Genomic DNA, 22,195 nt, shown 5'->3' with positions numbered 1-22,195 from the left:
GATATCAAAAGAATGCTATGCGACGTCGAACTGTCTATATAGTTTTGATACTTTGATGGGATCGTGAGACAAATGATGATCGTGGAATCAGAGAATCAGTTCCAGTTCGTGATCTGTAAGCACTGTTCCAGTGCGGTATTATGCCAGCGAGTGGGGCGGCTCTGATACCGTATTGTGTACTAAGCCTCCAGTCAATGAATCGTACAAATATCAAGGCCCCGTCCCGCCCAGTTCGCTCTCGCTTCTCGCCTGCTCTCTCTCGTTGGTCATCCAGCCTCCAGTCCTTGCGCAGCCTCCAGTCCTTGCGTTCCCTCCAGTCATCGACTCTGTCCTCCTGGCCGGCCTGCCCGCACTCTGCCCATTGGCCTTGCTCCTCTTCCCTTTTTTTCCTACTCGTCCCCCCTTAAGAGGTCTGGCAATTCGTCGTCCAACCGCATCATTGCTTGCCTTCCCACCCGATCTGCTGTGCTCCTTTGTGATTGATCACTTTCTGGCCACTTTGGATATTTTCCACGGTTGTGGTCGAATCACCTCGCCAGGTACGTTCAAAATACAGCTTGGAACCCATCGCCGGCTCACAGCTGCCCCTTACTCGCACCGTGCTTTTCTGCTGTTGTATTTTTGCTCTTGTGCTCCAATATCGCACACCTTAATTTGCCCGTGCCCAATCCCGTTGCATGCGGTCTCCCCTCGAGGTCGGCACCAGCAAATCCCATCACTTTCCATCGTGTCTCCTGTGTCTACGCATTCCCCAGCTGCCCGGCTGCATTCTCTCGTTGGCTTCCAGACCATCGGTTGTTTACCCTCCACAAATCACATTACTTTGGCTTCATCCTTGAACCCTCCATCCTCCACATTGTGAGATTCCCGCCGACTGTCTGTTAGTCGCCCCGTGCCGTTGTCCGCCTCGGTCGCGGTCCCAGCCTGGCGAGGCCGACTGACATCAGCGGCAGCCCACCTGTCGCGCAAAGAGCCGTGCTTTGGTTGGCACATTTCGCGCGCGCGCGAGCTCAGTGAAGAGGCATCTGGTAATTGGCAATTGACCCCTACCGCGTCTGAGCTCTTCTGCCCTCTTTTTCTATCGCTTTACTAGCCGCGCGACACCGCGCGACACAGTCGCTGCCGTCGCTTACTCACCGGCGCTGGAGGTCGGTGCTTACTTGGCTCTCACCACCGCGGCCCGGCAAGACCGCGACTGTGATCTTTTTCCCCTCCTTTAGCCAGCATTGCAATCTTGCACTGAAACTGCATATTCTTCGAGGCGTTGCAGACAAAGCCTTATTTTTACTTTTTTGCTGCATTGACCGATCCTCTTGCCTTCGCGCATGTGGGCACTTGGACTTTCTGTGGTATTCCTGCACTGTTGTTATGTTTCTGTCGCGTCCCGCTGCCTTAAGGCCCAATCACCACGCGTCAACCTTCATAGTTCTTCGCTTCTGACAGATCTCTTCCATTAGCCGTGCAATTGTTTCGAATTGGCGCGATTGCTACTCTGGACATCCGCTTGCAGCCTGAAGACTAGGTGGTGCGTCGCGCATTGTGACGAGGTATGTCATCGGCTGCATCATGATTCCCGCTTGCCAACGCATGCATCCCTCAGCCTGGAGAAACTAAGCCGCGACATTCTCGGTCTTTCTTTCTCGTCCCCGCCACCTTGCCCACTCCCCTCATGTTGACAGCGCACAATCCACAGCCAAAAATAACCCCTATTTTAGAAATGGTAGCTGACGATCTCTTGCAGTTGCGCTTGCCGTGCCAGAGTATCTGATTAGAGACGGATTCTGACATCAGTCTCATATCGGGATCCCCTCAGCGCTTCAAGGGACACGCTCTTGCACCGCCTCAGATTTTGACTTCCTGCTTTGTCGCCTCGTTACCGACATCGCCTGGCAGCCTAACTGATTTAGAGCCTGGACGAGGTGAACTACGACCTATCGTCCCAGATCAAACTCTGTAGCTCCCACAGGGCCACCCCAATTCTGTGGCGGCGATAAGCAGTAGTGCGTTTCTACCAAGCGATTGCGCTTTGTCTGACAACGCATCGAGTACGAGCCTAGTCGAGGGCATCCTGGTTAGCTGCATCCGAGCCCAACCACGTTACACTTTGAAGGTGGATGTAGAAAAAAGACGGACCCTCCAAAGGATCTTGTTAGAAGTTACTCTGTGGATTGTTCTGTGGAACAAGCATCTCCCCAAAGCTGATCTCATTGATCTCGAAAGCTGAAAAGCACCAGAGACTAAAGGTAAGCGCCCAGATCAAGCGCCCTCCGTCCCCATCAAACCCCACCGATTGATCCAGTGACCGCTTCGTGCTGCGCCTTGAATCCACTAGCTAATAAGCGTTTGCAGTTCTTGCACATTTGATCTACAAATCATAAGTTACAAGCGGCGCCTGCTCTGTAACTGCCCCTCAGCTTGCCCGATAACCTCAAGCGCAGTCTTTATATCCTATCACACTGCCGTGGTTCTTTGTCGCTTTATTTGACTGGAACATCGGTTCACCAATCATTCATCTTCGACGCTGTTATTGGTCCTAGTTGGCCGGTTCCTGGCATTTGAAAACCACTAACAGCAACACTAACTAGGAAGTGTGACAGGCGTGTTGCTCCGCCGAAATCTCACAGTATGGAATATTCTCCACAATATCAACAACAACATGGTCAACATCCGCACCCGGCCTCTCATATGACCGGCGCATATCCAACAGCACCTCAGAACCCCGGGTCCGCTCTGGGATCGATGACATCCCCAACCAACCCTCAAACACACATACAACAAGCACATCCCACGCATCAGGCCTCTCCTGTTGTTCCATCCCAGTCCCATTACCAGCAGGCGCAGAATGCCCCGGGCTCGATGCACCAGCAAATGAACTTTCCTCAGTCATATGGCGTCACGACGGCCATGCCGCCGCAACCATACGGTATATCTCCCACCCAGGCTGCTGCGATGGCGACGGCAGCGGCTTCAGGGCAGTTCTATCCTACACACGGGGATTCGATAGCTGGTCAAATGGCACAAGGCCCGCGCGGCTCACCCCGCATGGCAGGAGTGCCGGTGAAGACTGACCGGAATCCCCGGTCTCCGCCTCAAATTCCCGGCCAGATGCCACCGATGGGTTCGCAGGTACCGCTAACACCAACCGCTCAAATGCAGCAGCGTCGCATGAGCCATGTCGGTAGCCCGCACGTGCAGAACGCCCAGCCTGTCATGAATCACGTTGGTAGACCTTCAGTGCCTCCGCCGATGCCACCTCCTCAGCACCCCGTTCAGCAGACGCAAACTTCCCCAGACATGATGCCTAGTGGCGCAGAGGAGTCGCCATTGTACGTGAATGCAAAACAGTTTCACCGTATCCTCAAGCGACGCGTTGCGCGACAGAAATTAGAAGAACAGTTACGACTCACATCTAAAGGTCGCAAACCGTATCTCCATGAGTCCCGTCACAACCACGCGATGCGTCGCCCCCGAGGCCCCGGCGGTCGATTCCTGACCGCAGACGAAGTGGCCGCGATGGAGAAGAAGAATGCTGCAGGTGGACAGGAGAATGCAGATCCGAATGCTTCAAAAGCGGTCAGTGACAGTTCACCTGCGTCTCAGAAACGCAAAGCCAGTGATGGCAATAACGAAAACCCTAACTCTGCGAAGAAAGCAAAGACCGGCGCCCAGAAAGCCAGTAACAATGCCGACGAAAGCGAGGCAGAGTCCGGCGGTCCCTCGGATGAAGATGGCTGAGTTTTGCGCGATCGTCTTTTTGATTTCTTCTGGGTGGCTGGCTTTGGAAAATGTGTATCTTTTTTCCTTCGTTCCATTCATGTCTGTTTATATTGTTATGCTGGTATGATGTCTGATATTACCTTCATGATCCTCACTATGTCAGGATTGCATGTATGATGTGCCCATGGTTTGAGACTCTTTTTTTTGTTTTCTCTTCTTTAGCGTGGTGGATGAGCTTGGTTTCCTGGATGGGCGACATTGCCGATACCCCTTATCATTTCTGTGTACCGAGCCCAGTACGGTTCGGGAATTGGAATGCAGATATACCGCTGATGTTGCAACTGTTTCCCCAGGGCATCCTAGATGCCGCCACGTCGTATTTTTCTCCTTTTCTCCCGATAACCGCCTTTTTATCCTTTAGTTATACATACCCTGTTTGCTTCCGTTTCTTCTCTCGCGTCGTCCTTTATGGCTTCTTCGGACGGATATAGAGAGAGGTTCCTTTGCGGGTAAATGCTTTGATCTTGGAGTCTCGGCGTGGTGGCAGATGTAGCGGGCTAGATCTGTTTTACTTCACGCTTCATCGGCTCATGCCCTAGGTTTTCCGCTGCACGAAACACAATATACACTCGAGTGCTTTTTGGTATATGCGGCGTTTTATGCTAAGATGGGGTTCGACAACAGGGTCCATTGGTCCTATTTCTCTTAACAATGAGCTCATCCTCATGCTTTATTTTCTCACCACAAACAAGTGGAATTGTCGACAAGATATTGGCAAAGCAGATATGTTACAACCTCTGTGCTTGGATTGATTCTGTCTGCGGTGATATGGCGTCCTGATTTTCATCTGTTGTTTTGTGATTCCCCTTCAATAGTACGTTCCTGCAGGAGGTTAAAAGGATGTCACAATATACTTTCCAGTGTGCTTGATGTATACTTAATCAGATCTCATCTCTAGTAGTTGGCTATTTTCCCAAGACGAATGAATACTTTAACCAATCGAACGGATTAAAGATATATTTGCGCTTGGATGCCGCGACCCCGAATGTAAGTGGTAGCCCTCCGTGTACGTAAATGTGTCTATTGTAGCATACTGACATTTCGTACTCCCATAGTTGATTGCCCCGAAATAAATGTCCATGGGCAGCCTGAACTTACCTGAAGTGACGGAATCTGCCTGCACAGTAAACAATGGCTGCCCTGGTGTCACGTGACCGCTAAGCTATCACATAATCAGCTGTAGTCAAGACGGGCTATCCCCAATTAGGACTAGGTCTCCCTTCAGCTCCGGCTCTGGAACCTCCAACTCCAAATGATCTCTCTCTTGCTCTCTTGTCTCTTTGATCTCCCTCTCGCTGTCCCAACCTTATCACTCCACTTGACGTCGTCGGGCTGGACGTTCCTAAAGGGGGATTAGATACCGCCATACTTTACTTCAAGGCCTCTTGTAGGTTGCCTGCCTTTTCTCACATCTTCATTGCGTTCATCAGTCATCCGCTACCCGCCCTTGTCTTTCTGTTCCCCTTCCCTGCCGTATTTACGCTCTCAACCAATTCTGCTCCAGCCCTTTATCCATATTGAACCCTCTATACTCTTTAATATCTCTCCTAGCGCTGTTCCTCACAATTCGTTCGTCGTCCGTTACCCTGGAGTCGACAGTGAATCGTCGCGCCATCCGTGGACCTTGAGACCGTCCGAATTCTTGTCACTTGGTCTTCACCATTTGCGCTTTTTTATGCTCTTTGCGAGCTCATGTTTCATTTACTCGTCTCTTTCTTTTCGCTCCCGCCATGGGTGGCTTCATGAATTATTCATTTACCGCTTCGCGGTCGGCTTTCCTTCCACTTTCACATCTCTCCGTCTTTAATGCTAGTCAGCGCATCAGATGAACACAGTCCATCAAACAAATATCTGAAGGACATCGTCTAATGTTGATGGTACCAGGTTCTAGCTTACTCCACGTCGTCCACCGGAAAGACAACAGCACTCCTTTCTTCCTTGCTGCGACGGGTGCCTTGCTGTCAACCTTTCGCATAGCACGCGCGTTCTGGAGCCTTGCTGTGGTCCATAATCGCGCTTGGAGTCCAGCTTCACGAAATTTCGCTACCAATGGATTCGTATGATACTTACGGATCCTCGCCCAGGGGCCGCGAGGGAGGAGATTCTTATATGAGTCGGGCTTCGATGGATTCGTACAGACGCAGATCGCCTGGTCGGTTACTCTCGCGGCACATTCGTCTCTTCAGTCCTTTAACTAATCTTCGATATAGTATCCCAAGATCGGCGGCGTGGACGCGGGCGTTCGCGCTCTCCTGTAATGATCGATCGGTACGAACCTTCAGATCGCAGAGCTTCTCGGGACGATTTCTACTCTGCTTCGCGCGAACATACCGGACGAGACCGTGAAGATCGCCGTCGCCCTCCTTCTCCGATGGCTGCGAACATTGACCGTTACGTTCCCGGACAAGACGCTGGCAAGCGATCGATCCCCTCCAACCCCCTGCCGAATCCTTTGAATCTTGATTTTCAAGTAGGCTTCAATTGGTTCGCTGAATGGTGGCGAGCTGAGCAATCTATCAAAGAGGAAAAGGAGCGTGCAAAGCACGGGGGACGCCGGCCATCCGACCGTGTGAAGGGAGAACGTGAGGCGCGGGAAGACCGTGACAGGGAAAGAGCCCAGATACAGGCGGCTTACGATACCTACAAGGTGGATCTTCAGGTCAAAATGGCCAGAGCATTCGTTCAGCAACATAAGAACGATGAATGGTTCAAAGAGCGCTACATCCCGGAGATACGGGACCCTCTTCGTCGAAACCTGATGGAATTCAGAGTGGGCGCTTATCAGCAGTGGGAGCGGGATCTCGATGGGGGTTTGTTTGACGAATTTACTCTGGAGGGCATCTACAAAAGCGAAAGTGACGGCGCGGGCGGCGTGATTGAGAAAGAGGAAGGCGAGACGACAGCTGTTGGGGAGACCCTTGGTGTTCTAGACTTGCTTCCTGCCAGAGGCGGAGATCTGCGTGACGAAGCTTTATCACAACCCGCCTTGCTCATCAAGACGCTGGCACCAAACGTCAGCCGTCAGAAGATCGAGGAGTTCTGCAAGGAACATCTTGGAGAACAGGATGGAGGGTTTAGATGGCTCAGTTTAAGTGATCCGAACCCGTCAAAGAAGTACCATAGGATGGGATGGATTATGCTACATCCTGCCCCCGAGGTTGCGGTCGTCGAAAGAGGTGATGGACGCGAAGAAGAGGGCGAGATGGACCAGGACAATGTTGCCAATGGATCGGGAGCTGCCACCGTTGCTGAAAAGGCACTTGAGGCGACTAACGACAAGACAATTCATGACCCAGTTCATGGAGATTTTGTATGCCATGTTGGTGTTCACGCGCCGCCAGCTCAACTTCGAAAGAAAGCCCTATGGGATCTTTTCTCTTCACCTGACCGGATTGAGCGCGATCTGGAGTTGGCTAGGAGATTAGTCGGGAAGCTTGACTCTGAAATGGGACACGGCGCTGATGGTTACGCCAAGGTCGAAGAACGTGTTGAAGAACTTCGCGGAAAGGGCTGGTTGCAACCACCGGTTACTGGACCCGTTAGTGTTAAGAGAAGGAAATCCAACTTCGACGCTGACGATGTTGATGAGGGTGAGGCTGAAGAAGGGGAAGAGCAGGAAGACTGGGCAGACGATGAGGTCGATGATGAGGAGCTCCTGGCGAAGAAGAAGAAATTGGATCTGATGGTAGAATACCTTCGTCGAGTGTATAACTTCTGCTTCTTCTGCGTTTTCGAGTCCGACTCGCTCCACGAGCTAACGCGCAAGTGTCCTGGTGGACATCTCCGTCGGCCACGAAGTGGTCTTACCACCCAGGCCAAAGCCGTTGCTAAAGCCAGTGCCCTCGGGCAACCTTTCCCCGTCAAGAGGAAAGACCCCAGCGAGGAAGGCGAGGAGCAAGCACCCTCTAGTGAGAAGGAGAGACGCTCCCAGAGATACAGTTCGAAGTCGGAGCAGCAACTGCAGCGTGCGTTTAACTGGGTAAAGACATTTGAGGACAAGATTCTTCAGATTCTCGAACCAGAGAATGTGGACATTGTCAAACTCGGTGGCAAGCCCGTTGACGAAGCCTTGGAAGAGGAACTGGCCAAACATGTCAAGCAGGAGGATGAGTCAAAGTTCCGGTGCAAGGTGCCAGAATGCACGAAATTGTTCAAGGCAGAACATTTCTGGCGTAAACATGTTGAGAAGAGACACTCGGAGTGGTATGAACGTATCAAAAATGATGTAAGTTGAGATTGCTCTGAGCGGTGACAATGTATGCTAATTTACCCACTACAGCTCACCCTCGTGAACGCCTATGTGCTTGACCCTGCTCGCATTGCGCCTTCGCGGTCCGACGCCAATAGCAACGGCCACTTCCCTCTCAGCTCCGGTCAGAACCAGGCTGGCACACCTCGTGGTTTCAGTCTGGCAGCAATGCCCCCTTACCTTGCTAATGGAGCAGTCGCAGCTGGCCTACAAGGCGTACCGGGAGGACTGCCCGGTTTCGTGAGCAACCAAGCGTCTTGGGCTGCGAATGGCATGGCCGGCGGCGAATTGCACCAACCTGGTGTCATGCGCCGTGGCGGAAACCGCTACAACAACAATCGTTCCGGACCTTACGATCGCCGTGGCAATCGGCACGGGACCCAGGGCTTCGGCCGCATGAGCCCGGGCCGTGGCATGCTTAACATGGGATCCGGTGGCCGTCTCCCCGCCGCTGCTGGTGCTCCCTACATTCCACCCGGTCATCCGGCCGCGGCTTTTGCTGGTGCGGGAGGTTTCCCTGACGCGATTGGCTCCGGCGCTTCTCAGCAAGCCATGGGGCCGCGTGAAGCTGTTCAGGGTCGTAGCCTGAAAAGCTATGAGGATCTTGACGCTGTCGGTGGTGCTGGGAGCGGCGAGTTGAACTACTGATACTTGAATTGAATTTCAAGGCAGAGTCTAGTACCTCGATATTTCCTTCGGCGTCAACGGCATACTTTTTTCCTCGCTAATCGCTCTTATTGCATTCTGGGTTCAGCAATTATTTCTCACCTTCTTTCTCTTGCTCAGTCCGATCTGCACTGGTTATCTTCTTCCGAAGCGCATAAAAGAGCAGCACTTAAGTTATTGTCTGTTTTTACCTTTCTTATCCTTCCCTGTATCAAACCACTACACCTGTGAAACCCAGTCTCCTTTCCCCACTGTCAAGCAAGCAGCTCTTCCCCGCCTGTTGTAACCATATGCCTTCTCAGAACTTCCGTTTTCTATGGTTGTCCTGTCTGAACCGGGATTCGAATGTACCATAGCATAGGCTTGTTTTTTTACTTTTTTTTAAATAGGTTGCAGTACTGTAGGTACAGTGTGCGATTGGCTTACTACATGGATTTCCGGGATTTAATTTGTGGCTCTCAAGAAATACTCGTATAGCATTTGTAAGACAGATATGCTTAAAAGTCTGGCTTATACTATAGTCTAGCTAATATTATAGCTACATGCCCATCCCAGACTCGGGCATCTGAATAACTACCTCATCTCGCCCATCGCGCCACTGTGCACCCAATTTGCGAACCCGCCGCTCGCTAGCCAGAAACAGGAGGAGGTATATATGGGTCGCGATCTCGCCCCAGGCGTAGACTTTTAAAGATACGGACTGGGCGACAATGGGTTCTGCGGATGTTGTATCTTCCCCACTCGCATCACGATCCCAATCCCGCTCCCGTTCTTCGAGGATACACCAGACACCCCATCCAGCTCGACCCTCTTTGCCGATGAAGTCAGACAGGAAAGTCCAGAATCTGGTGAAGAGGGGCTTGTCCCAGCATAGCACCTTGCTACTGGTTCTTGCGGCCGTCTGGTTCTGGTTCTCAAACTCAGATTCGGCTCTCGGCACTATAGTCAGGCGGAGATACCAGTATCCGCGTTCGAGGATGTCGAGGTCCCGAGTTTGTAGGACAGGGTTGTATGTCCGGGGGGACTTGAGGCGGTTGCTCAACATCTCTAGGGTTGGGGTGATGTGGGTTGTGAAGGGGGATGAGGAGATTGGGGGTGGGGGTGGTCTGATTTCTAGGGGAAGGGAGGGAAGGATGGGAGAATAGCCTTTTCTGCGGCCATTTGGCGGAGATGATGCTTCTGCTTCTGTTTCTGGGTCCGGTTCTGGGCCTGGTTCTAGCCCAGCGACTTGCTCCGCCGAAGGTGGCTGGATGCCGTTTTCATCAACCTGTTTTTCGTGTCCTTCTTCCGGGGTAGCGAGGGTGTTGGTGGTGCTGGTTGGGCTGGCATGTTCCACATTGATATTACGACCCCCTGCCGGAATATCGCGCAGTCCCTGAACGTTTTCATGCGGGGAATTCTCGACTGGTGGCGGTGAGTCCACTCGAGGGCGTTTTGAAGGAATACAAGAAGAGAGGCTGGTATTTTCTGCGACAGGAAGCAGAGTCAGACTCTCACACTGAGTGCCTGATTGTTGAAGTTCCGGCTGCGAGTCCGGGATGACGCTGACGGGCGTCTCCAGCGAGGTTCGATCACCCTGGGACCCATTCAGTTGGGCAGCTTGATCTAGAAGCGACGGGTCGTTGATTGTTCTTGGATCTGCTTCCTCTGGAATTGGCGATGTGAGGGTGATAGTCTCACGAGAGTGGCTCTGGAAATTCAGAATAGCCTCGACCTGGGCGCGGTAGCGGGCATCGTCGACAGCGCTACTTGGCGCCGAGATGTGGACGAGGATTTCTGATCTGTCCATGCGCTTGCATTTTAGTGGCTGGTCATATTATATACCTTGTATAAGTGTCGAATCAAGCGTTGATGAGGAAAAGAACGACTGGGGTATGGGACCTCGACAATGACCAATACTGAAGGACTCGGGCGGGGTGTGATTTTGTGCCTTATCGCCTGAGGCCAAAAGCGCTGGCAACAGTTCAACGATCCATCGAGTTCATCATCCCGACAAACGCATGAATTTACAACCAACTCATTCAACGCTTACCGGGCCCATATCAATAGTTCGCCTCACTACCATTGGCAGGGTCTGAATCGTCACATCATGATTATCTCGCGTGCAGGGCTCGGCTCCTCCCGGCGCAATTGGGAAACGCGATGATAGTCCACGCTTTGGCTCAACTATCATAACGAAAATCGGTTCATAATCTCGCAGTGATTTGGAATTGTTTTCCTGCCGGTTGCGGCGATCTTCCGCTAATGCGTCGGCCCTTGATCTACTCTCAAGCCTCCCATGTCACGAACTCGCCACCGCATGGCTTGATTGGTGCCCTGGCTACGGAACCAGGAACGTGATGCCGAAATCATACCCTTTTCCACGATACTCGGACCCATCCGCATCAATAGTTCAGATACGACAAGACCTGCAAAGTTTACATCGCGAGTCATGACATTCCGGTGCGGTACCGACTGTTGCAACACCAAGAACTACGGATATTAGCAACATATAGGCATAGACACTATGTCTGCTGTCGAACTCTACCTGGTCCGCGAGTCAACTGGCATTTCCCTACCTGAGTTAATGGGAACCGGTGCTATTCTTTGCTGGACTCCAGTGGCGTCTTGCTCGCGGTCTCCTGAAAAGACGGCTCTCGAGCGTCTCTAGACTCCCTGGCAGGTGCCGAACCCTTCCCCCCTCAGCTGCGGCTTTCCGATCTATGCCATTCTTTAGTGAACTGGGAATAAGGACAATTCTGCTGGACCTCGGCGATTGGAACCACAATAGGAAGGCCACTACGGATGCATGATATCATACTAAGCAGCCGTAGAAAATAATAATAATAAAATAATATAGTATAATAAAAATAAGATAAAATAAATTAAATCAAATGAAACCAAACAAAAAAAAATAAAAATAAAAATAAAGATAAAAATAATCAGCATTATAATTATTAGTAGGATAATTATAATTATTACTGATGGCTAGCTTCCGCTCCAAGGCTTGGGTATTACGGGGTTTTCTGGTCCTCGGTCAACCGGTGGGAAAGGGAACGATGGTGGCGGCCTTGTGGACACCTCTTCTCCCAAGAGGCTAGAGTCGAGGCTAGAGGAGTCGAAAGATCTGCAAAGGCCATCGACAAGCCAGGATCTGGATGACCGATCGAAATATTGCTTGCCGCTCCTAGTGAGGCGCCAGCACGAAATCCGGGATTTGGTCTTAGATGCAGAATTCGTTCCTGCGTATGAGATGTCGAATGTGTATCTGAATGTGTATCTGGGAAACGCTCCTTCTTCCACTTCGTCCTCTTCCTCTTCCTCTTCCTGTAGGATGACTGCCGCTGATGCCGGGCCGTGACTGGGTCTCAAAGACAAGAGATCGCTCGGTGGAGCAGAAGCAAGCACCGTCGTCGGCCCCCTACGGAGTACGCTGTAAACGGCAAAGAAGACTCGGAATAGCCTACGGGGCCCTGTCCGCTGAAGCCAATAATCGTCACTCGGTGCGGAGTATAGTGCCAGTTAAGTGCTGTGTCCTGTTTACAAAGGACCTCGGGCAAAGAAAGGAGCCAATACTGTAATCGAGGCGGGAATCAGAGAAATCAGGTCCTTTTAAGAGTACGCCAGTCGGGAGCCGTGAGGTCCTGACTCGTAAGGTCATCGAGATTAATTCTTCTCCACGGGGCGATCTGGACCCAGCAGTTGAGAACTCTTGATCCGTGATCCTCCTGCTACTGCTTCATCTACGCTTCTTGTCCCGTTCATCAACACCTCTCTATTCAAAGTTCTTCATTCTTCCCTTTCTCATCTTCTTTTCCCTGTCAACGCCTCTTGCGACCGACTCATAAGCGGAAAGTGGATTTCAAGCCACAAAGCCTCGCGTTTCAATCGACTGTGTGCCTGAGCCGATTTGCCGGAACTGTCGCTAGCTAAGCCATCGAGACTCGTATGATTGTATCGGTTTATCGACGCCAGTCGACTGGGCCTGAATAACGGCACCGAGCCACTAACCAGTGCTTTTGGGGGGTCGTTCGGGGTAGTTAGGACAAGCACTGCAGTCAAGGCTGACCCTCCCACTTTACCTATAACGCCGGCCTACAACTGGATCCGATCTGGATTACTATTATTATTGGACTCGACTTCGCTGACTGGTTGACGTTTCGCTCGTTGCATCCGTAACCAGTCTCAAACGACTGCATCGCAGCTTTTCGACTTGGTCTATTTGTGGCTGTGAGGGAAGGAAGGTCCGTCGTCAGGCTTATTGGGTGCGTATACCCATCATTTCCAACGGCCGGGCGCTTTGCACGGCGGAACCCACTCGTTTCAAATCGACTTCGTATGAGGCTGACACTATTTCTGATCTGTCCATAGAACATCGCATCAGCCCGAAGAATCTTCATTTGCGTCTTACCCCGGGTTTTTCTGACGTCGACCCTTTCCTCGCTTCACGCCCCCCACCGGTCGCATTTCAACCTCCTCGCATTTCTCCGCTATTCACAGCTCGACCACCATGACTTCGATCAGTAGTAGGCCAATACCCTTGGATCTGAACGCGATGGACTCCTTGAATAGACAAAGCTTAGCGCAGAGTGCTTCACCTGGTAAGCATTAAACGACACCCGCTCCTACACTTTCCGTACCTCTTGTGGATGCACTCTGGAATGTGGGCAATTCTTTTATTGTCCGTACGTGGGGTCTCTTTATCCTAATGCTGGCCCTCTGCGTGACGTGCGGCTTGTCTTACTCTACCTTTCCACGGCGTTGAACGATTGTCGCACAGTCGCTGACTCGATACCTGCAGCAGGCCAAGATACGCCCGGTATGAGGGGTTCAATCAGCACGGACTTCTTCAAGTTCTTTGGCGCTGGAGGACAGGCTAAGAAGACTACTCGAGGTTTGTTCTCGTCGCTCCTAGACTGGACCTCCTGGTTAACACGTCTTAGACGGGCAACCTGCCAAACGAAGAGGACCAAAACCCGATAGCAAACCAGCTCTTACGCGGCGACAAGAGTTGAACCGTCAGGCGCAGAGGTAGGAACTCTAACATCAACCTCTAGGATTATGCTTATTCCTCTAGGACACATCGTGAGCGGAAGGAGCAATACATCAGAGCGTTGGAGAGCGAAGTTGCGCGGTTGCGGGAAGCGTACACTCAGGAGATATCTGCTGCGAACCTTGCTGTTCACCAACATCGTGAAATGGCCAACTCCATATCGGAGGAAAACAACATGTTGAAAGAGATCCTAGTGGCCCACAATATCAATTACGATGCTGAATTGGAACGCCGCAGAGCCGAGCGACAGATGGGATCGGGATTCCACTCCAGTCCCGTTGGAGCTGGGAGCGTTGGATCGCAGACGGGCATCGCTTCGCTTACGGCGCATACTTACAGCACGCCGCCAACGACGGTGTCATCAGGAATGAGCCCGAAATTTAATGGAGTGGAAAAGTTCGACTTCTCGTCAGTTCCGGACGTCGGGCCGAACAATCAGGGTATTGCTACAGTACCGTGTGATGCACTTGCCGCCATAGACCGTCGCCCGCCGATTCAAGGAGCGGGGATATTTGAAGACAATCCCCAGCTTCAGATTGACTTCATTCTAGCGTACGTTTTACGTTAATATTTTTGCAAGGTCATTCTGACTCTGAATAGGCTGGAATCACCCTGTCGAGATCATACCGACTACCTCTGCCGACGATCCATCACTGAAGCCGATGATGAGGACATGCCATTTTCAGGGCACGCGCTGATGGCCACCTGCCCACCGCCAAGCTACATCGCCAATACTACGAGCGAGCAAACATATCCGCACAAGACCTACGACCTGCCGCATGCTAACCTCACAACGCTACTCAATCTTAGCCGACAACTAGTCACTGAGGGACAGGTTACCCCGATAATGGCACTCCAGGCTCTAAAGAACCATGAGATGTATACGAAGTTGACGCGGGACGACGTTAAACTGATCATGGACACGCTTGAGAACAAGGTGCGCTGCTACGGATTCGGGGCGGTCCTAGAGGACTTTGAACTCATGGACTGCTTTAGCAGCGTCCTGGGGTCAAAAGTGGAGGGTTCCGGCCCCGTCGGCGTTGCGTTTTCCCGGCATGCTGATGAGACGATGTATTCATGACCTGACAGCTCGCTTTTTTTCTGAGCTTTCTAATGCCCTTATTTCCCATTTACTTTACTGCCGATTCCTAACCATCCGCAGAAACTGTATATATATCATTCTCTTCCTCTTCGAGCGTTGTTCCCTTTCTACCCTCACCCTTCGGTCGCTATATATAGTTTCATTTCTTTCTTTGGGTTAAGCGCTATACCAGGTCTTCATAGCAAGGGCGGTTCATTCCTATAATACCATGTCACCCATCTTCTAAATCAGTAACATTCAACCCTTCAATGCATCCATCCATCATCACCAGCACCATCTAGCCCAACCCGTTCGAACCGCCTACCTGACACCTAACCCGGCCAAAACACCACCCACCTCCTCACCCGCTCTGATCCTCCCAACGACCTCACTAATCAGATCAACCGAACCTCCTCTCAAGACAGCATAAACGGCCTCGAGCGCCTCTGCCTCCTCATCCTCCCCGCCCCCGTCAAGGACCTTTCCGGCCGTGCCCTTCGCCAGTTTTTCTTGCAGCTCACTCCTTATCGAGCGGAGCTCAGCTATCGTCTCTGCGGCTGCGATCGCCTCACGGTCTTCAACTGTGCTGGCGTATGTACACTCGGAGGGGGTTTTGCGGCTGATGCAGGCGCTGCAGGGAGAAGCGCGGTTGCACTGCCACTAGTTAACTATCGGCGCACTGGAACAGCATCCAAATTATCTTGTAGAGCCGTTTCATGTTAAGTAGCAGATTTTGATCAGAGCTTGTACTCCAGATGTAAAGATTGGTGTATGTCAAAGGAGAGTCAAGAGAAGGCGGGGTGGGATACCTTTACTTTCCGAATGCGACATGCAGAGCAGGACGTGACAGGTCGAGGCTTGGAGAGCTTGTTGTCCGCAGCTTTGTCCTTGTCCTTGTCCTTGCCTCTGTTGGCGTCTGACGCCGTTGGCAGGTTTAAACCTGAGTTGTTGGGTAGCATAGCAGTGACAGTTGTGCTTGGAGCTGGAAACAAGCTTGTCTGTGTCTTGTTAATTGCGGTTGTCTAACTGATTGGTGTAAGACACAACTCGTTTCGGCGGCGGGCGTGTCATACACTATGTTTAATTGTGGGGTTGAAGTTGGATCTTAAGCACGGAGTAACTGAGAGCAAATAGAATGAGTCTTTGACATAGGTGCTTGTTATTGGGCACCGGCAGCCACCATCCTATGTCTGATAGGCTTAACGCATGCCGCCTGTCGGCATCTCTGGAATGTACATATGTATACTAAGCTGTAAGTGATAATAAAAAAAAAAAAAAATTATATATATATATATATATATGTAGTTTTAAAAGAATAGAATGACAAGGGTGGGATTCGAACCCACGCACCTTTCGATACACGGAAACTTAGAGGGAAATCTGAAGGATCAGGTAAAGCCTGAACCGTGCGCCTTAGACCACTCGGCCACCTTGCCAATTGATATTATGTAATCTTTTGTGTATGACTGATATCCGCAAGTATTCTATAATAGGACAAAAAACGAAAGCATCCAAAATCATCCAAAAAATATTGACAAGGGTGGGATTCGAACCCACGCACCTTTCGATACACGGAAGCTTTTGAAGCAGGATCAGGTAAACCTGAACCGTGCGCCTTAGACCACTCGGCCACCTTGCCAGACTGCTTTGTTTATACTAGCGTGTTTTGATAATATAAGCAAGCAATAATTGGCCAGCAAAAGCTCGAAGTTCTGTCTCGTTTTGTTTAGCTTTATGAGCTGACGGTTGGAAAACAGGGCATAACTTATCAGTAATAAATCGTAATTATCCGGCAAATATCTCTGTCATATGTGGTGGAGGTATGAAAGTACGTGGGTGGGCAAATAGCCGTCTCATGGGCACTTTAAAATATATATTTCGGTGTAGAGTCGCTAAAAGGTCTAAAAAGGATAGCCTACTGGAACTTGTTCCTCGGACAGGTGACATAAAAAAGAATCCTCGTATAATATCGTGTACTACTAGGCACCACTCACTGTACCAGGCCCCTGGTCATAAACAAATGCGGCTCGGGCCATCCGCAGCACCGTGCCCGACCATGACAGCACACTCAGTTACCAAGGCCAGAGAACCAGCTAGAGAGACCGCTAGACTGGCTGGTTTGACTAGCAGGGGCAGATGAAGAGCTGCTAGAGCTGCTAGAGGTGGAGGTGGAGGCGGGCATGGAAGCGAGTTGCTGCTCAAGCCACTTGGAAGCTTCACCTGTGTTTGCGACGTAGGTGAAATGCGCGGCGGTAACGACCAACGTACCATCGCAGACCAGGTCACCGGTAGCGCAGTAGATCTTGATCTTGTCTTTGGGGAAATTCTTGATCTGCCCGCCGTCCTGCTTGTTGCGGGTGTCGCCGAAGAGTACGACACCCGCGATCTTGTCCTTGATCTCGTCGGAGAGGTCGGGGATCGCCCCGTGCATGACGGCCGTTCCTTGACTATCATAACCATACATTAGGGAATGCGAGCGAACGAGCAGAGTGATGGGACGTACCTGTATCCACCAGCTACAATCCTTGTGTCAGGGCACTTAGAGGCAGCCAGTTCGAAGAGCTCCTTGGCCTCGTTGATGGCCGCGCTAGAGGTTCCCTGAGGCAAAGCATTCTCGGCCAGCCCCGCGGTGTACTTCGGCCCAACACCCTGACAAGCTACGCCGCCGAGAGAGGCATCGGCCTTGAGGTCATTGCAAACGGCGGGTCCAGTCGACATGCCCAGAAGGCCGGGCTCAGTGGAGGCGCGAGCGAAAATAAAGGTGACGGGCTTGCAGTCGCCGTCGCGGAGATCATTGCCGCTCGAGCTACCGACTGCGTCTGGTTAGCTGGCCTGGTAGGCATTTAACTAAGCAGAGACGTACGCTGGCGCTCGTCAAGATTCAAAGGACTGGCAACGGACAAGCCAGCGAGAGCAGCAAGGGACAGAAGTTTGAAGTGCATTTTGCGGAGTGACTGTAAAGAGTGACCCGGAGAAAGTGAACGAGAGAGAGTGAGGAGGAACCCTGGCTAGGCCTGATAGACTTGATGAGCTGGATGATTCTCGCTCGAACGATGGAAAGGCTTATATACTATTGCACCCGTACCTGCACCTGTGACTCGGTGACGGAACCCGTGTGGCTATTGGCCTGCCGAACCCTAAGATGTACCTTTCCCGTGCCATGAATCAGGTCAAACATTTTCCCTCGGCCCTTGTAGCCACGGGGTATGGTCAAGAGGGGGTAGTTCGTCCGAACGTCCTAGTATAAATCAAGTATAAACCAGCGCCCCGCATATTCTAAAACAGCATCCTGAAAGCAAAGTTGAGAGACTACTGCATATACCGGGCCTCGGTACGGTAGAAGTAGGCCCGAATTGACCAGTGCCGTACAGAATTGGATCCATCAGGGCTGGGAAATGAACATCAATCGTTCTGTGACTGATTTCTCACCCGTCGTGGTGCCCCGATCTGAAACACTTGGTGTGTGCAGTTGGGGCGAGGGCGCTCGAGTCCCGAAGTTTAAGCAGATAAAGGCTAAAGTAGTGGTGGAACCGGGCACCAGTTAACTGCCGATCCCTCCAGTGTGGCTTCATTAGGGCCTCGGAATGCTTTGGAACCAGGAGTTGGTGCGTGAACGTTCCTGCAGGCCACTAAAGACTCCAAAAATTGGCGATGCTGCGATGGGCTCAGACCACCAAAACAAAGCCAAACGCAGATTCGGCAGTTGATAGAACCGTACTGCTCGGCTTTCATACTCAGATTGTGAGCATAGGACCATGGCAGCCTGCCATTAATCCGTGATTTGAGGTATTAATTGCCGGAACGAGGAGAAGATCGAGAGATCGGATACGATCTCATTTTGCCAGTTGGTACGGCTAATTGCCGGTAGCAAGTCCCATCGGTGTTTGATATAGATGGGTATGTGGTTACTAGACCCTGACTTTGGATTTTCGCAGTCGTAGACCCTTGAGCTCGTACCTCGGTGAATCCTAAGCAAAATATATTTTGGCTTCTTGAAACGTCCGAAGGTGAAACCGGGCACTCCAGATCCAGTCAAGAAAACACCAAAATAGGCAATATCGCCTTCTGGGTTCGGCACTCAGTTTTCCAATCTGCGAGGCATAGCCCTATGCAGACCGTGTTTTATCGAGATGGCTCATGGATCCCAATTGCCAAAGCTGAAGTCGCAGGCTGCAATGTCCTGTACTTGGGACGAAAGGTCCTCAGCTTCCCATCCGGCTAATTCGAGCCCTCTCTAGCGTTGACTTCCCAGTATCCACCCGGCCATTTTTTAAGGTCAACAGCCGTATCCCCTTCGCGCAAAGTCACAGTTTTCATTGTGGGGTCGTTGCGACTCCTGACCCGAGCTCGAAACCCGCTCCAGTCTCCGCTGAGCTAAATCCTAGTAATCCTCCAGGGCAGGCAGCAGGAAAACTTGAGCAGTAGGAGAAGCGAGATGCGGCGGAATGTAATAATCCTTGTTACAACGGAGTGAGGCGGGGAAGTGTATCTGAATGTGGTCTGGAGTGTGTCAGCCATGCCACAGAAACATGGCACTGTAAATGACGGGAATCGGCAGAACACTTTAGAACGCGTCTGTGACCAACCTCCTATATCGTTATTGATGTCCAAAGTTGATGCGTGGTGTCTCCAGTCTGGAGCGATAACCTTCGTCGTTGATGCTTTGCGCGAGACCTTGCTTTAGGATCAGGGGCATCGTATCTGGGGTTGACTGGGAGCGATAATGCGTTTGATTTGAATCATGGTCTTGGCTTCTTGACAAGGGTATTAAAACCTATAGGTCAGTAGTCTAAAGAGGACTGTTAAATGACAACTGGGGAGGGGAGTGAGAATAGATTGGGCTAAGACCCGACTGTCTAGTCCTATCAAATATTCAAAGCTGCATTACGGTACGGTCCAAATCTAAATCTGATGCTGAAAATGCGGAACATACGTAGTAGTAAAATGATGCTCGACCCAAAATCTTGCAAATAGGACTCGTGATCTAGTACTTTTGAATATGCACATGAAAGGCACTTAAACATATGATATCTCAAATCTCTGCAAAAGAACGCATTCATTACTTCATGCCTCCTCAACTTCACCCTTTGCTTCCTGCTCTTCCTCAGCAGCCTCATCGTCTTCCTCGAACGCGTTGGCGGGAACACTGTACAGACGGAGGACAGGACGGTTGGGGTCCTTAACCAAGATGTACTTGGTGACCTTGTCCTCCTCCTCGTCCGCATCAAGGGCACGGATGCGATCGACGATCGTGCGCACGATACCCCAACCGTTGCCGAGATTGAGGTTCATCTGAGCAGCGAATTCGCGGGGCTTGTATCCCGCAACACCCAAGACGACGTGAGCGGCGGCTGAACGGGGGTTGGCACGAGACACGAAACCAAGCTTCATTCCATCAGCCTTTGCGAGAATGGCTTGCGTTGTCCAGCGGGCAAGCTTGCAGCTGTTGTTCTTCATCTCTGTAGCGACGACCGCACCGCGCTGAGAGTAGAGCTTGCTGCGCCAGTCCAGGGAGCCACCAGAGCCCTGGGCCTTGCTGTCGAACTCGTTAAGAGCCTTGACGACCAATTGCTGATCCTCGCCGTTGACGGGGTTCTTGACCAGGGCGTCAACCTCAGTACGGACGATCATGTTAAGAGGCTCCTCATCGCTCTCCAGAGAGAGATCGAAGCGGCGGTACTTATAGCCCTTAGAGGCAAGAGGCTCGGTCTCCTCTTCGGCGTTGTAGAAGGGATTGGGGTGGTTGAAGTCGACCTTGGCGTTGTTAGCCTCCACAACAGTCTGGAGAGCAAAATTGTGGTTGATAAAAGTAGCCTCCAGAGCGAGAGCGCTGGGAGTGTTGATTGACTCCTGCTTGCCGGAGGATTCGGCGACCTCAAGGGGCGCATCGGCGGCATTCTCGTTGACAGTCACCAAATCCAACGAAGCGCCCTCACGCTTGTCGAAGTAGATCTTGTTGCCCTGGTGAACGATGACGATATCCCAAGAGTACACGCTGCGAGGAGCACACATGAGCATGGAGAGGATATCGGAGGTAGCGAAGATGGTGGCTTGGTTCTTCTCGGCCAATTCCTGGATAACGGGATCCTGCGACGTGGTGACGTTGTACGCAGCGCGGTCGAGAGCCTGCAGTCGGCGCTCGGCGTTCTTGACAGGGGCCTTGTCGTAGGAACGGTCGTAGTAGTAGAGGAATCCGTACGTGTCGACATCCTCGCCCTCGGGTGCCTGTAGGTTCAACTTGGACAAGCGGTTGAAGTCAACCTCCTCGAGCATAGACCAATCAGGGCGAATGTTGACTGAAGGCTCGCGAGTCCTCTGCGGCTTATCGTAGTCTTTCCATCCGAAGCGACGACCCCGGTTGCCGCGGGCGCCACGGTTGTCGTAGTAGCGGTCACCACCTTGGCCACGACCAGCACCAACACGCTGGAAGCCAGCACGGCCGCCTCTCTGGCCCGCGCCGCCGCGCTGGGCACGGCCACGGAAGACGGTGCCACCGCCCCGGCCAAAGGTGCGCTTAGCGGAAGTGCGAGTGTTGTCAACCACGGAGAAAGTAGATTCGTCTTCGGCAACTTGAACGGCGAAGAGGCTAGAAGAGCCAGCTCCATATACTTGTTGATCTGGATGACGATATTCGTTAGATTTGTCCTGTAAGCGATGGGTGGTTGGTCATTTCCATACCTCTGTAGTTGCGGTTGTATGCCTGACGACCGCCACGGTCACGGTCTTTGGAGTCAGCAGTCCAATCAGCCATGCGGCCTAGCTTGTCACCCTTGGAGAAAGGAGCGTAGGGCACGCCATCAAGCATGTTGTCCGCCGAGGTGACAGGACCCCAGGTGTCCTCCGCGGGGAGGGCCGCAACAATATCTGCGATGGAGATCGGGGCCATGATGTCAAAAAATAAAACTACAAGTAAATTAAAACAACGTTGACCTGAATGTCACAAACAAGCCCCTCAGAAACCGAGGTAGCCTTATGAGATCTGGGGACGGTAAGCTTGCAGGCGGCGGGATATTGGGAACCCAGAGAAAGGCGATTTTTTGTGTCGCGAGTGGTACTGTGGCTGGTGGACTTGGCACCGCCCTATGGAGCAGTACATGCCTAGCCACATTTATGCCTCAGGTATCAACACTGTATACCCAAACGGTACGTGTTTATAGTCGTTGCATTCCGCACTCTCCTTGTTGACAATTCAACTCTGACTGCACAGAGAAAAGAGTTCCCCTCTGAGACCTTGATACGAACGTCACTCGGCTATGGCAGCCTCATACATTCAGGACATATCCGAACCTTGAGTCTGTTGTTGCCGGTCCCTAAAACCCATCCGGTCGACCGACGGATTCTGTACCCTTGGTTCAATCCGCCTTGACTCTTGCTGATAACCAGCATACAG

The 22,195-nt window shown here is 51.7% G+C and overlaps 6 protein-coding genes across 6 annotated transcripts, besides 1 other annotated feature; 3 read left to right on the top strand and 3 right to left on the bottom strand.

Moving 5' to 3' along the window:
- Positions 1–22,195: part of a sequence feature (contig 1.129 1..627835(1)) that runs on past both edges of the window.
- Positions 1,241–4,988, top strand: hapB (transcription activator HAP2). Its single transcript, XM_050612019.1, has 2 exons — positions 1,241–1,547; positions 1,742–4,988. The coding sequence occupies exon 2, from the start codon at positions 2,626–2,628 to the stop codon at positions 3,733–3,735; it is 1,110 nt and encodes a 369-aa protein (XP_050467982.1). The 5' UTR covers positions 1,241–1,547; positions 1,742–2,625; the 3' UTR covers positions 3,736–4,988.
- On the top strand, positions 6,035–8,674 carry ANIA_07544 (putative arsenite resistance protein Ars2; the record flags this gene model as incomplete). Its single annotated transcript, XM_675721.1, has 3 exons — positions 6,035–6,045; positions 6,385–8,002; positions 8,057–8,674. The coding sequence occupies 3 exons, from the start codon at positions 6,035–6,037 to the stop codon at positions 8,672–8,674; spliced, it is 2,247 nt and encodes a 748-aa protein (XP_680813.1).
- On the bottom strand, positions 9,169–10,526 carry ANIA_07543 (uncharacterized protein). Its single transcript, XM_675720.2, has one exon. It carries the CDS (start codon positions 10,479–10,481, stop codon positions 9,231–9,233), a length of 1,251 nt encoding a protein of 416 aa, XP_680812.2. The 5' UTR covers positions 10,482–10,526; the 3' UTR covers positions 9,169–9,230.
- flbB lies at positions 13,059–15,027 on the top strand. The gene is made up of 5 exons (XM_675719.2): positions 13,059–13,272; positions 13,473–13,565; positions 13,615–13,702; positions 13,749–14,276; positions 14,325–15,027. Exons 1-5 carry the CDS (start codon positions 13,182–13,184, stop codon positions 14,803–14,805), a joined length of 1,281 nt encoding a protein of 426 aa, XP_680811.2. The 5' UTR covers positions 13,059–13,181; the 3' UTR covers positions 14,806–15,027.
- Positions 16,690–17,747, bottom strand: ANIA_07541 (protein cut2; the record flags this gene model as incomplete). The annotated part of the gene is made up of 3 exons (XM_675718.2): positions 16,690–17,252; positions 17,309–17,624; positions 17,669–17,747. The coding sequence occupies 3 exons, from the start codon at positions 17,745–17,747 to the stop codon at positions 16,874–16,876; spliced, it is 774 nt and encodes a 257-aa protein (XP_680810.1). The 3' UTR covers positions 16,690–16,873.
- ANIA_07540 (eukaryotic translation initiation factor 3 subunit D) lies at positions 19,788–21,691 on the bottom strand (the record flags this gene model as incomplete). The annotated part of the gene is made up of 2 exons (XM_675717.2): positions 19,788–21,422; positions 21,484–21,691. The coding sequence occupies 2 exons, from the start codon at positions 21,689–21,691 to the stop codon at positions 19,870–19,872; spliced, it is 1,761 nt and encodes a 586-aa protein (XP_680809.1). The 3' UTR covers positions 19,788–19,869.

This window comes from Aspergillus nidulans, chromosome IV, assembly GCF_000011425.1.
Source record: "Aspergillus nidulans FGSC A4 chromosome IV".
In the NCBI taxonomy this organism is placed as follows: domain Eukaryota; kingdom Fungi; phylum Ascomycota; class Eurotiomycetes; order Eurotiales; family Aspergillaceae; genus Aspergillus; species Aspergillus nidulans.
Note: the sequence above shows the minus strand (reverse complement) of the source record. Positions and strands in the feature narration are given on the sequence as shown.

What these genes read in the sequence shown, in the direction of transcription:
- hapB (XM_050612019.1), top strand. Translation starts at nt 2,626, where the DNA reads ATGGAATATTCTCCACAATATCAACAACAACATGGTCAACATCCGCAC.
- ANIA_07543 (XM_675720.2), bottom strand. Translation starts at nt 10,481, where the DNA reads ATGGACAGATCAGAAATCCTCGTCCACATCTCGGCGCCAAGTAGCGCT.
- flbB (XM_675719.2), top strand. Translation starts at nt 13,182, where the DNA reads ATGACTTCGATCAGTAGTAGGCCAATACCCTTGGATCTGAACGCGATG. An exon ending in AGCGCAGAGTGCTTCACCTG is followed by an intron (nt 13,273 to 13,472) that starts GTAAGCATTAAA and finishes CGATACCTGCAG; the next exon opens with CAGGCCAAGATACGCCCGGT. An exon ending in TTGAACCGTCAGGCGCAGAG is followed by an intron (nt 13,703 to 13,748) that starts GTAGGAACTCTA and finishes TTATTCCTCTAG; the next exon opens with GACACATCGTGAGCGGAAGG.